Source organism: Anser anser, assembly GCF_964211835.1.
Source record: "Anser anser genome assembly, chromosome: 3".
In the NCBI taxonomy this organism is placed as follows: Eukaryota; Metazoa; Chordata; class Aves; order Anseriformes; family Anatidae; genus Anser; species Anser anser.
This window is the reverse complement of record NC_139722.1, coordinates 97,092,594-97,105,099: the sequence shown is the minus strand read 5'-3', so window position 1 is coordinate 97,105,099 and position 12,506 is coordinate 97,092,594. Positions and strand designations below refer to the sequence as shown.

General features: G+C 42.0%; 1 protein-coding gene across 2 annotated transcripts in view; it reads left to right on the top strand.

Moving 5' to 3' along the window:
* Positions 1-12,506, top strand: part of LOC310897624 (uncharacterized protein) — a 59,262-nt gene that overhangs the window by 29,720 nt on the left and 17,036 nt on the right. Inside the window, exon 2 of one of the 2 annotated variants that reach the window (XM_083831456.1) lies at positions 11,305-11,393. The exons of the other annotated variant lie outside the window; for it this stretch is intronic. Coding sequence (XP_083687582.1) covers positions 11,305-11,393 — 89 coding nt within the window. The remainder of the gene's footprint in view (positions 1-11,304; positions 11,394-12,506) is intronic. 2 annotated transcript variants of the gene reach the window in all.

Sequence of the window (12,506 nt, the reverse complement as noted above, 5' to 3'; positions counted from 1 at the left end):
TCGACAAATAACATTACAGGTAGGCTGCTGGCTTCAGGTTTTACCCAAATAAATCATTATTGCTTCTCTGGAGCCTTATGGACCTCACTTCTCTGAAATTGTTGTGCAGTACTGATGGAGATCTGGAGGCAGGGCTCCAGGAAAGATGTTAGGGCTGCCATGCGACTTGGCCTGGAACTTTTTTAATTTTCCTTCTGTCTGTCTACTGAAAATGTTATCCAGGGGCTTTTGAAGGCTTCATAGATTTGTCCATGTTTTCTAAAGGTCTAGTAGGCTTATCAATTCGGACACCTCCTGCCCGTTTGCTCTGAGCCAGGACTACAGCGCATGTCTGGGATTTTGGCACAGAGGGCTTCTTGGTCAATGTGCTGAGCTGCCGGGAAAAATTAGCAAAACTGTGCGTGCGTTGCACAGTTACCAGGTGCCTTGGCAAGGAGAGTGCTGCTTCAGGAAGCTTTGGGTAAACTTACAGAGCTTTTGCTGCCGGCCTGTTTTCTACACCGGTTAGACAGTGGTGTGTTGCAGGAGTGTTGGCCTTCACATGTGCCATGGAAGACAGAGGAGGCTTTCAGGGCACGGAGGCGCAGAACAAAGGGGCTGTCAGCTCGCCGTTGGAGAAGACTTCCTGTCCTGGTGGAGATGGTATATGAGGCTTGGGCAGTGGCCACCCGCAGCCTGGGTTTGGGCTCACATGAATACAATTATTGTGGTATCTTGCAGACATCTGGTTTGGAGCAAACTGATGCTGTGGCTCAATGTGGCCCTTAGTTCTTCATTTAATTAGAAGTTAAACTCCAACAGGTCTGATGCACCATCTGGTGAGAAGATGTACTGTGTGTGCTCCTGGCTGTGCCCCTCCTCTTCCCCCAGCATCAATGCACCGGGGACAGCGACACCGGGCTGCTGCTGGATTTCATGCCTTTTTTCATCAGTGGCTGAGTGCGTCCCATGAGACATTTCTCTGGAAAGCTGCAGCAAACATGAATTTCAGCTGCCAGTTTGACTGGTAGTTTTTTTTCTGGAGGGGGTGGAATTTTACCAGGCTCTGGGCTTCCAGTGCAAGAGGAGGGACAGGGCTAAAAACCCAGAACGCTCTTGGGGATATTGGATAATATAAAGCATTTGAGCCAGTGGTGATAAGAAGCAAGCCCCAGATCAACACTGAACTGGTCTGAAGAAAAAAAAAAAAAGAAAAAAAACCATCAACAACAACCAACCAACCAAAAAAGCCAACCAAGAACATCAAAAAATTGAGGGGTGGAAAGGGAGAGGGAAGAGGAAGCTGAGCTTTCTGCATAAGGTCTTTTCACAAAGAGCTAACGTACCATAGCGTTTACTGAGACCCAGCAATGAGGTATGGAAGAGAAACACGTTGCTTTACTAACTCATAACCCATGTCAGTTAAGAAGTATTTCATGCTTTTATGAGGATGGATGTGGCAAGCCTCCAAGAAATGGGTGAAAATGATGTAGAAAACACTTCCCCAGTTAGCTAGAACATTGTAATGATGTAATAGAAGGAATGGTAATCACAGGAGGGGGAAGTTATTGACACAGGTCTGTTCCATGTCATTCAAATTCTTCCTGATCTAAAAATGGGAAGAATAGTGAAAGTACAAGATTTTCTAATAATACAAAACTATTCAGGAGAATCTAAAATCAAGTCAACCATGGGGAGTTGTAGGCACTATTATGATGCTGAATGGCTGAATCTGATCTGTCAGGTTATTTTCTCATCTCAGTAAATGAAGAGTGAAGAAACTAGTGCAAATTATACTTATTCCATGACATTCAGGAAATAGATATACCCATTTTGGGGGGAAGCATCTCAGGTGTCGTTATGGACTGCTCTGACGGTCAGGTAGCATTTGGTAGGAAGGAAATAGAAGTCAAAGTACAGAGCATCATGCCACAGTGCAGTCATACCTGGTCTTCTGTGCGCAACTCTGGAAATCCCGTCATTGAAAAATGCAAAGGGTTTTAAGAAGAACTGTAGAGATGGATCATAAAAATGCTATAGAATGACTTCTACCTGACAAAAAGCTTGATAGGCTCCCTAGACTGGAAAACAGTGACTGCAGGCAAGGGATGATCATTGCCTCTAAAAGCAATGAGGATGAATGAAGAATAGAGAAGGTGAATAATAGATGGAATTCTCTATACAGTATTTGTCATTCAACAGGAGCTACAAACACTCATTTAAATTCTCAGGTAGCTGATTTTAGTCAGGCAAAAGGAAGTGTGATTAAGTCATGGACTCCATTGCCACAAAATATTTTCCTGGACAAAAGCATAAGCAGATCAGAAAAGTATTAGGCAAATTTGAAGATGATAGGTTTGCAAGTAGCTATTAAACATGATGGTGCAGATGCAAACTTTCTTAGGAAGTCCCTAACCTGGTACCTTGCTGGTAGCTGGATGAATGTAGCAGGGGAAGAGTTACTTCTATATACACCTTTTAGATTGGACTACATGCTCCTTCAACAGTGCCTAGCTTATGAATCATATTTTTCCCCACTTGCTGGCATAAGAAATGACTGAGAGAATACTTGTCAGCCTGATGCAGTTGGCAGAGCACATTGCTGAGTGAATGGGGAGGATGTTTCTGCAGAGCTTTCTGAGGAGGTGAGCTCCTCACAGCATGCCAAGTGAACAGTGGTCGTGGCCAGGGTGCCCATGCCCCTCTCTGGCTTTCCAGGTGGAGGGGATGATGGAAACTACTACAAGGCAATGTGCTCTTCATTTAGCACAGTTCATCAGTCTTAGTCCCAAAGGTGATTGAAAACACATTTTTACAACAGAGAAAATGAATGGCCACAGTTAACTGCGTAGATGGGAATCTGCTCTGGGAAAGTGAACAAAGGCTGATCAGAGGGTTGTGTTCTTGTTGATAGTGTGGCTGCTGATATTTTTTTCCATATCGGTGTCAAAGAGGGAAACCAGCAGCTCCTATGCCAATGAGAGGCCTATCTGCTATGAATGTCAGCACTTTGTAAACTACTTCACTCTGCTCCCTGTCTCTTCCCTTCACCTCTAAGCCCCTGCTTTAATAAAAGTTTTGGATGGAGAGAGATTCCCTGCAAGACTAAAATGTGCCATGTGGATGTACTGCAAGTGTGTAGAAGAACAGAGCGTCCTTTTAACATGTGCTCCGGGTTCCACTCACAAAACTCTTATGGTAAAAAAGAGTAAGAAAGACTGAGTGAGAGAAGACAGGTGAAAAAGTAAACATGCTCTGATCCAGACATAAAAGCTAATAAGAAAAGAGGGATCAACAAAACACTTGATAACAAGTCCATGTGAGTAGTCTCGAAATTTGAGTGTAACTTAATGAGTTGTGCTGAGGATCTGAAATGCTGAATGCATTTTAGGTGGTTGTTTTCTTTTTTCCTTTTTGTTTCACTTCTGATTTCAGTCCAAAAGTGGAAAAGCAGGAAATCCCCAAAGAAAGGCAGTTCGGGAGATTTCCAGCTCATTTTGGGGCTCTAGAGATTCAGATAGTTTGGGTAAACCTGTGAACTTTTGGATGTTTATCTGAACTGAACCTGAACTCTAAATCTTCTAAGGATCACCCGGCTAAGTCAAAGGGAGGAAGGCCTATAATGATAATTTTAATGTTCTTTTCTCATTCAGCCATGGATATGACCCTCCCCAGCCTCCTGGGAATTTCTGTGTGCTGCATTAAACAAAGGAAAAGCTAAATAGTGTGTATCACATATGCACAATTAAACATTGTATGCACCATTACAGTTTCAGCTTCTATACATCCCATTTGCAAGTTGCTGTCTTTGGAGGAGGATTTAGCTAGAAAACAGATGACTGTTTCCAACCTGACATTGCCTCTTATGATATCTGTCTTTCTTATCAGTTGAAGAAAACGCTAGAAACAAAATTACTATGCTATAGGGAGCAAAACAATAAAAAGATAATGAAGCTCATTAGCACTATATAAAGTATGTGTTTATTTCATTCCACTGAATTTTTAGAAGTGAATATAGTAACTTTTTCCTTGTCTGACCTTATAACCACAGCATCTGAGTTTTTGATGTATATCTGTGGAGACCTCTGGGCAACAGGGAACGGTTTATAATCTCTCTTCCATGGAAAAGAATTCTGAAGCACCAAAGATGCTATCATAACCTTCCTGATGTCAAAAGCAAAGCACTAGCCGATTTTTCTTGCAGATTTTACTAGAAGCAGTTAGTATAAGAAAGTCATAGCAGAGGTAGTGATGAAGTCAAGATTTTCATCTACTTTGTCAAACTGTCTGCACATACCCCATCATCTACTGTGGTTATCACTGGTTCAAATTTGTACTCTTGTGTCAAAGGTAAGGAAGCTATTATACCTTCCCTGCTTGTTCTCCAGCTGTCGTATCTCCTGTCCTTTTGCAACTATTTCAGGGAAAACAGTGGTCTTACACTTATTAACAAATGTGCAAGGTGAAAACAAATGGTCTGTGTTCTAGTGCCCTTCCAGATTCAAGAAAAATAATGGCTATAACAAAATTTCCTTGGTGAATCTGCAAAGTAACAGTTTGGCAGCAAGCTGGAAGAGGCAGTGTGCCTCATTGTTGAGGTATGGCAGTATGGTGCCCTCTGCTCCTGTCACCTGCGTTGGGACACCGTGCAAGCACAACAATTAGCAGCCTTCCTCCAGTCTGTGGGGAGGGTTAGCGACCACTCGGTAAGGTCTTACTCTCTGGTGGTGCCTGAAGTTACGAGGGATAAATCTGAAGCTTATTTTCCAAATGCCTTTCCAAGTTATCCTTTTAATGTTTATGACTGTATTACCACAGCAGCAATCATTTGTGCCTTTTGAGCTGTCTGCCACTGCGGGGGAAATTCAGAAGAGCTCTTTTTGTTTTCAAGGGAATGTGGAAGCCATCAGCTGTCACTTTGGACTCCTGGGTTTTCAGCAGAGCTTGGCGTTCAGTAGGGGCACGGGCTCTCATCAACTTCTCTGTGTGGGAGTGGATGCGTATTGAGATCTCTTCAAAATTTGAGGACTGCTGCTAGGTTCCTCAGGCATATAAGATGTCTGTTGTGGCATTCAGACCGGGCTCAGTCACAGATTTTTGACAGGGCTCTCAAATCAGAGTTAATTTATGCTTTCAAACAGGAACTATGTGGGATTCAGTGACTTTGCAGGACTTCCATGTTATTGAAATTTGCATAGTTTTCTGTTTTCCTGTGCATGTGGATCCATGTAGGCACAAGGTCCACAGATATGAAGATACAAGAGCTGCAGCTTAAGGAACAATTTTCATCAGTCTTTGTGAACAGAGATTTCCAGTTTGGCATACTTACCTTGCACATCTTCACATGGCACTCAGTCTTTCTAAAGTGCTGCAGCCTAGTGAGTGTGCTTGAATAAAAGCACTCTACAGCCTCGTGAAGCTCCTAGGAACATTGTAGTGGAACTGCTTTTTTTATCTTAATGAAACCAGTGGAATGAAGCACTGAAGGAGAGAAAGATATTAAGGAACAAATCTTGCAGAGGTAACGGCTTAGGGGAAACATCCATGCCAGCAGGATGCAGGAATGCCTCCTAGATACACTTAACCTGATATGTGCAACTGTGTTTACACAGCAAATCAAAGAAGATTAGCTACTATACACAAAGTCCAAGGAGATCTGAACCAGGGGAATTATACTTATTCAAGGGATACAGCACAGCAAACTTTTTATGATCAAAGATTGCTTTGGGGCCTTTCCCACAGAATGAACACTTAGTCTCTTCTTGAGATATAACTGTACAACTGATTCAAGTGTTCACTGTCTCGAAACCTTTTTAGTTTATCCCAATATGCATTTTTCCTCTTCTTTTCTCCTAGTATTTATAATATTTATTTTGCCATCCAAAGAATGGTTATGACCTTCTTCTGAAGACAGAGCATTTGATGCATACTTACAAAAATTGAATACTTGAAAAAAATATTTAGATTCAAGTCTTGTGATATCTCTCATACTGGAAACATTTCACAGAGGTTTCAGTGAACACGGGTCACCATCTGCAGTAAGATTCTAGCGCTGATGCTGCTTTATCTCAGAGAGAAAGACAAACGAAGCAATAAAATGGGATTTTCAGTGGAAATGAAATCATTCAAAGGAGTGAAGCATAAGAATAAGCAGTCTCTCACACCCTCAAAAGAGGGTCTTTCAACTGGGGCTTCAGATGAGGAAAAATTTCCACTGGAGGTGCAATTAGGAGAAATAATTGGGTCAGTTGAACTCTGGGTCAGTTGGCCTGGACCTCATTGCCTCTTAGGACTGATTCTGTACTGAGCTACTGGCTCAGCGGAGCGCAGAGCGTGACTATACGTGGTCTTTGTGGAGCTCTGATTCATCCTTTTCTGAATCTGAGTTCAACAGGCTGAAGCACAGACTATTAACATTGCCAGACCATAGGGGAGCCAAGATCCAGATCCAGATGAGGATCTATACAGCGTGGTTTGGATCCTGCTCGTCCCTTGAGCACTGCAGCACACCATCTCACTTTTGCTTTCCCTTGTTTCTCATATTTGTGAGTCACGCAATTCTGTCGACTCACAGCCTAGTGCCTTTCTCCTGGTGAAGTCTGAGAACGATGATTAAAGTCTTATGTTCTGTTATTCCACGAGTTGCCGCGGAAATGAGCTTGAGGTTGCAGATTTAGTGAAGTATCCTATCTTGTGAAACAAAGGTGAGAGGGAAGTGATGCTGTGGGCCAGAAGCCTCGTGTGAGAGTCTGTTGCCTGAGATCAGCCGAGGTCAGTCTGGCTGTCTTGGTACTTGCTATTTTGTCTTGCAGCATGTCAGGAAACCTCATTAGGATCTGTTCTGATTAAGAATTATTCATTACTTAAATACAGATTTTACAGCCTCATTTCCTATGTCCTTTTAAAAATAATGGCTGTGAAATTTTGGTTGTTTAGTGACTGCAACTTTTTTACTTGCAGAAAAAGGAATAAAATATGCCAAAAACCTAAAATATATGGGGCAAAATTCAAGAAAAGCTGAGAAAAGTACCAACACACTCCTTATTAGTACAGGATGCAGTGGATGTCCAGAGAAGAGTATAAAAACAGAGCATTATTAGAGTGATCTTTCATTGTTAAACTGTTGAGATAACCAGCAATCTGCAGTCTAGGGACTTCCCATTACAGGGATTGTATCTTCACCTTTGTTTTATGCCAGTGGTCCTCGCTTCCTTCGCATTTAGCATGATCCAAAATTATCCAAGATTTTGCAGGCTGGAAGAAACACCTCTGCATGAAGTTGTTAAAAAGGGTGGTGCAATCTCTGAACAGCCGGTATTATTGTTTCCTAGTCGGTGATACTGCCAAGTGTGTAGGAAACGAAATTCTTCCTGTACAAGTATTTCCTATAATTTGTACCTTAATTTCCACTATGCTGAGTAAAATCACTTCCTGTCCTGGGGTGGTCTTTGTTTTCTCTTTGGGTGTATGGAAAGGCTGGAAAACGATATGGATTGCTCAGGATTGTCCTTTTCCAGAGCTCTGTGCCGTGTGACCTGTGGGATCGTGCTGGGAATTTCCCCCCTCATATCTGATCCCTGCGTACGATTTATAGGAGAAGAATGAAAGTCCTGACATTCGCAACACAGAAATGTCTATTGCTTATTTCCCAGTAGAACTTTTGACTTAAAAGATTTAGATGCTTTTCCTTATTAAATGGAGTGTATACTTCAGTGTTTTCAACTCAAAGCCCATCAACATATCTTCATATTTTGTCAGGGGGCCCAGCTGCCAATTCTCAGTGGAAGTGCTGTTAGCGGTGGTGGTAATCCAGCATGGTGGTCTGAGGAAAGGATAGGAGCCAGACGTTTGCGTTCAGGCTCCAGTTTTCTCCTGTATTTGGCTACAGTCACTGAAACCAAAGGTTTAAAAAATAAGAACCAAAATAAAACAGTATCTGCTTTGTGATAAATAAGCTGGTCACCCCAAAATCTGATCCCCCCACTTTTTAAAACGTTTCTTACCTTTGTGTCTCTGTTTCTTGATCTGTCAACTCTCAGGGGTGCTGTATTTTTTAAAACAAACTTGGTTTTTTGATAGATGGTTTCAGTGCAGTGGTTAAATACGAGAACATAAATGTGTGGATGGCAGATTAGGTTGTTAATTTTGGTCTGTAATTGCAAACTGAGAGTAGAGAAGGAAAAGTTGTACAAAACCAGATTATGTATTTGAGACTTGAATCGCTGCCATTAAATCTCCATTTCGCTCTCTGTTATGCAAACACGACCCCGGACCCCATACTCTCTGCTCTGGCTTCCAGCTCATCCCCACTGTCACCACGGTGGCATTGGGCAGTTCCTGAGGTGGGAGAGGGAGCTGAACGTGTGCTGCGTGGTGTCCTGCAACTCTGCCCCGACACAAAACACACTTCCCACCTCCAAGATGCTTTCTCATGTCTTCCCCTTCCGAGCCTTCACTCTTCCCCAGCCTTCACAGGATGGCGCTCCCTTTTCTTTCAGAAAAGTTTTATGTTCTGATTGCTAATTTTAACCTGGTTATTGTTTGTGAAATCAATAATTGGAAAAAGTCAGTTATTGGTTAGCAGCTTTAGCGGTAAATCAGTTCCAGCAGCTCTTTGCTGCTGCTAGCATGAATCCACGTGCTTCTCAGCTAGAAGCTCTCGTCTCTCTCTCCTCCTCTCTCCCTGAGATCCTTTGCTGGATCCATGTGGTGCTGGGGATGTAAGCACTTCAGAGGAGTGTTGCAATATATGGTTATGATTCTAATTTTTGGCGTCAGCTTTTTATTACAAGTTGTTGCCTGGCTGGAGGCATGAGAGAGTGGGAGCAGAGAGGGCTCTCTACCATGTGCGAAGCAGGGAGACGGCAGGCAGCAGTAGCAGAAACAATACAATAGCATTTCTCTGGAGCATGAAAATGGGTTCTGGAGCAATCCCCTTGGCCCCTACTCTCTTCGAGAGATCCTATCTATCCTCTGACTGATATGTTGGTAGCTCTGGGGTTTTTCGTGTGGGCCATGACAGTTCTGCTTGGAGGAAGGGTTAGAATTTCAGCCACAATAAATGTTGCAGCTCAAGTCAGTAGCATGCAAAGTGTTTTGGTCTGGCATGAAGTATAGAATCCAAACCTCTGCTTTAACATAAAATCTAGCCTAGGTACCAGCGATCATTATGTATCCTGTCTTGAGTCTGGTTTTCTTGTAGGTCTAAAAATGTAATGAAAACGTAAGAAGATGTATTTTTATGAACACATACAGAATAAATGTCCTGATATGCATTTTTTTTCTGTTTTATGTTAGGCAGAAGTTGATACTTACACATAAAAACAGTAAATGCAAACAAATTTCCTAACAAAACCCTAATAATAACTGTAGGAGATTGTGAGAAAGTATCAGAGACGTAGTTATCCTCTGACTAGCACTTAATAAACACAGAGATGCAAAGATAAAATTGAACTCAAAAAAAATAATAAAAAAAAAGGAATGAAAAGAAGTCAAGGAGAGAGATGCTCAGGTTTAGGCTCTGTTCTGAGGTGATCTTGTGTAGCAGCCTCAAATACTATCAGACATTATTATCATATATGCACAGCACCACGCACAACTCTCCCTAATAAAGCACTGATGCACCATGGTTGATAGGAAAAACAGAATAATAGACATTCCCTGGGACACAAAGGGAGAAAAAGCATCAGACTAACCTAGTGTGGAGGCAGGTCTGATCCAGCTGAAGTTACTAATTTCTAGTCCAACATCAGCCCTGCTAATCATAACCTGGCCTCTTTGAGATTGAACAGGTCCCTGAGTACCACGTTGTCCCATGCTCTGAGTTCTGCTGGGCTTCTAAAAGGAATAACAAGACCTAGGGCAGTCCTCTCGGTGGGCTGAGGGAAAGGGCACAGCCGTGCCCTGGGGAGGTGACTCAAGGCTGGATTTGCTGGGCTGTAGCATGCTGAAGCACCTGGATGGAGGCTCCTGAGGGGCATTAGTGGAGGTTGGAAGTTCCCAGGGAGGTGGCAGTGCCAGCTGTGTGTGGCCTGGGTGTCTTATTCTGCGGCGCTTACATCTCCACACAAACTACAAAGGGAGCAGAGGTGCCTAAATGAGAGCTAAAGATCCCACTTAGGGGTTGGGAGTGAGGTAGGCTGTGTGTTCTCATGTATTGTGTTTGCCTGTAAGAGAAGGCTTTGTGGTTTGTTAAATTTTGGATGAGTTTTGGACCTTCCTGAAAGTAGTCAGGGAACAAATGAGTGTACAGAGTCCTTCTGAAGGAGAAAAAGATGGAAGTATTCCATGGAGATGTATTAAAGTAAATCCAGAAGTGAACTGATGACTTTACAACCCTCAAGCAAAGTATTCCAGATCGTTTGTCTTGTGCAATGGGATCATGCATGAAATATGAAAATGCGTACATGACCTTCTTTTAAACTGCTGTGATTTACTGCTGCCAGAACGATGAGAGAATGAAGATGAGCGTATGAAGAAATCAATGTTATGTGGGATTGCAAAATGATGCTAGGTCTGATGAATCCTCCTTGAAATCCTTTAACCACAAGAAGTCTGCTGCTTTGCTCAGATGTTGCAGAGTGGATATCTCATCCACTCGGATTTGGAAAGGCCTTAGCTCTCTAAATGATTTTCAGCAAAGTGGTATTTGCCTTCCTTTAGTATGTGTTTATGTTTTGTGCAATCTTCTGGATGAAGTTAAGTTTTGTTGTCATGTTTATTTTATTTTATTTTATTTTATTTTATTTTATTTTATTTTATTTTATTTTATTTTATTTTATTTTATTTTATTTTAATTTCTGAAAACCTGAATGTTTTTATTTCCCTCAGCAGCATAAAATAGTAAATTTTAGCTTTTTCAGGTTATTCAGCAACCTTTATTTGCCTTGCATGGCTAAACGTGATTTTGTTTAAAAACTACTCTACTTTAATTAATACTTTTCTTTCATATTTATAATTTGACATGTTTCTCCCATTTTTCTTAGCCTTCTCAACACCTTTGTTCTGCGGCTGCTGTCTTCAGATGATAGTTCTGAAGCAGGCAGAGGAATAATGGAGGGAACCAAAAATTTTGGCTTTGTTTCTTCAGAAGATGCCATTAATCTACTGAAGTAAAGAAAAAAAACATGTATTTTGAGCTAAAAAAAAAGGGGGGGGGACAGTATAGCCTTAAAATTATAATACAGTTATGTTCAAGACAGGACTGTAACATGACTTCTGGTTTTCATTACCTGTCAGTGTTTCCTACAGTACGGGAATAAATGTATCTGATATTTACAACTATTTTTTTTCTCCTTTTCTCTATGTGCTTTTGTGACCAACTAGTGCAACAAGTGGCATGCCTGAAACCTTGAGATGCCTCAAGCAGACATTGTTTTCCAAACATACTGAGTTCTCAGCATCAGGTCTGTTGGGTGAGTCAAGCCAGGGGTCCAAAATCACAGGTTACTTTTGAAAATCTTTAATGGGCTTTGACCTAACCAGAGTTTTGGCCTGTTTAAGAGCTAGCATATAAAGTTCAGTGCAGTAGTCTACGCAGACCCCGTGCCAGCCTCAACTCTTGCTTCCTCCTCCCAGGGGCCCCTGAAACGTGGCAAGGCTTTACTAGACCAGGGAGTTTCAGTGTCTTCTTCTCAACTCTGCTACATCTCCCGTAGCAAATTTCTCTATTGCTACGGAGTCCTCCGCTGTAGGGCTGTGAGGGCAGGAGAGTTCTCCTTCATGGCCCAGATAATTTCTGCTGATGATAATGTTCCTACCAGAGATGCTGGCTGAAAGCCCTTGCACATGAAACTGTCTTCAGTAACATGCTTCCCTTCTTACCAGAAGGGGAGGGGATGACATCCCTTTCCCTGAAGCTTGTGGCCATAGGGCTTAGACTGGTCAGACTTTCCCTTGTTTCTGCTTAAAAGTAGCCAACACTTGGTAGGACAGGGCTGTGTCCTCAGGGGAATGCTGCAGAGTGTGTTAATTGCATAAGCATCTCAGCTTGTGGTAAGTTTGGCTGTACGTGGGCCTGATTCACCATTACTTTGTGGTTATGTATAACACAGAGATTTCTTCTACTCAGTTTTTTGTTTTATTTCATTTTTATTAGAAAAACTGTGCTCAGAAAAGATCAATCATTTTAGTGAATTTCCAGTGTTTTGATGAAAAATCGTATCTTGTAATGTTTATTACTATTGGCATATGTTATTGTTATTGCTGTAATTTTCAGTCAGACGTGTAAGTTTGTTTTAATTTTCAGAAGTAAATTTTTGCCTTGGGCCTGTATTTGAAAGTGACTTTTTTTCTTTGGATCTAATTTGACAGAGAACTGTCCTTCCATAGGGACGAGGTCAGCTTGGAGGGGCTTTGTTCAGGTGTCAGGATTTCGGGACTGGCCTTTCAGTAGATGAGTCACTTGAAATGTAACACTTTGTGGGAGCAGAGGGAGAGGAAACATTCAGTTTGTGTCACTTCGGGGCATTCTGACCATCAAATGTCATGGTTGCACAGCTCAGTTTTGTTCAGCTGTTGCTAGCTGT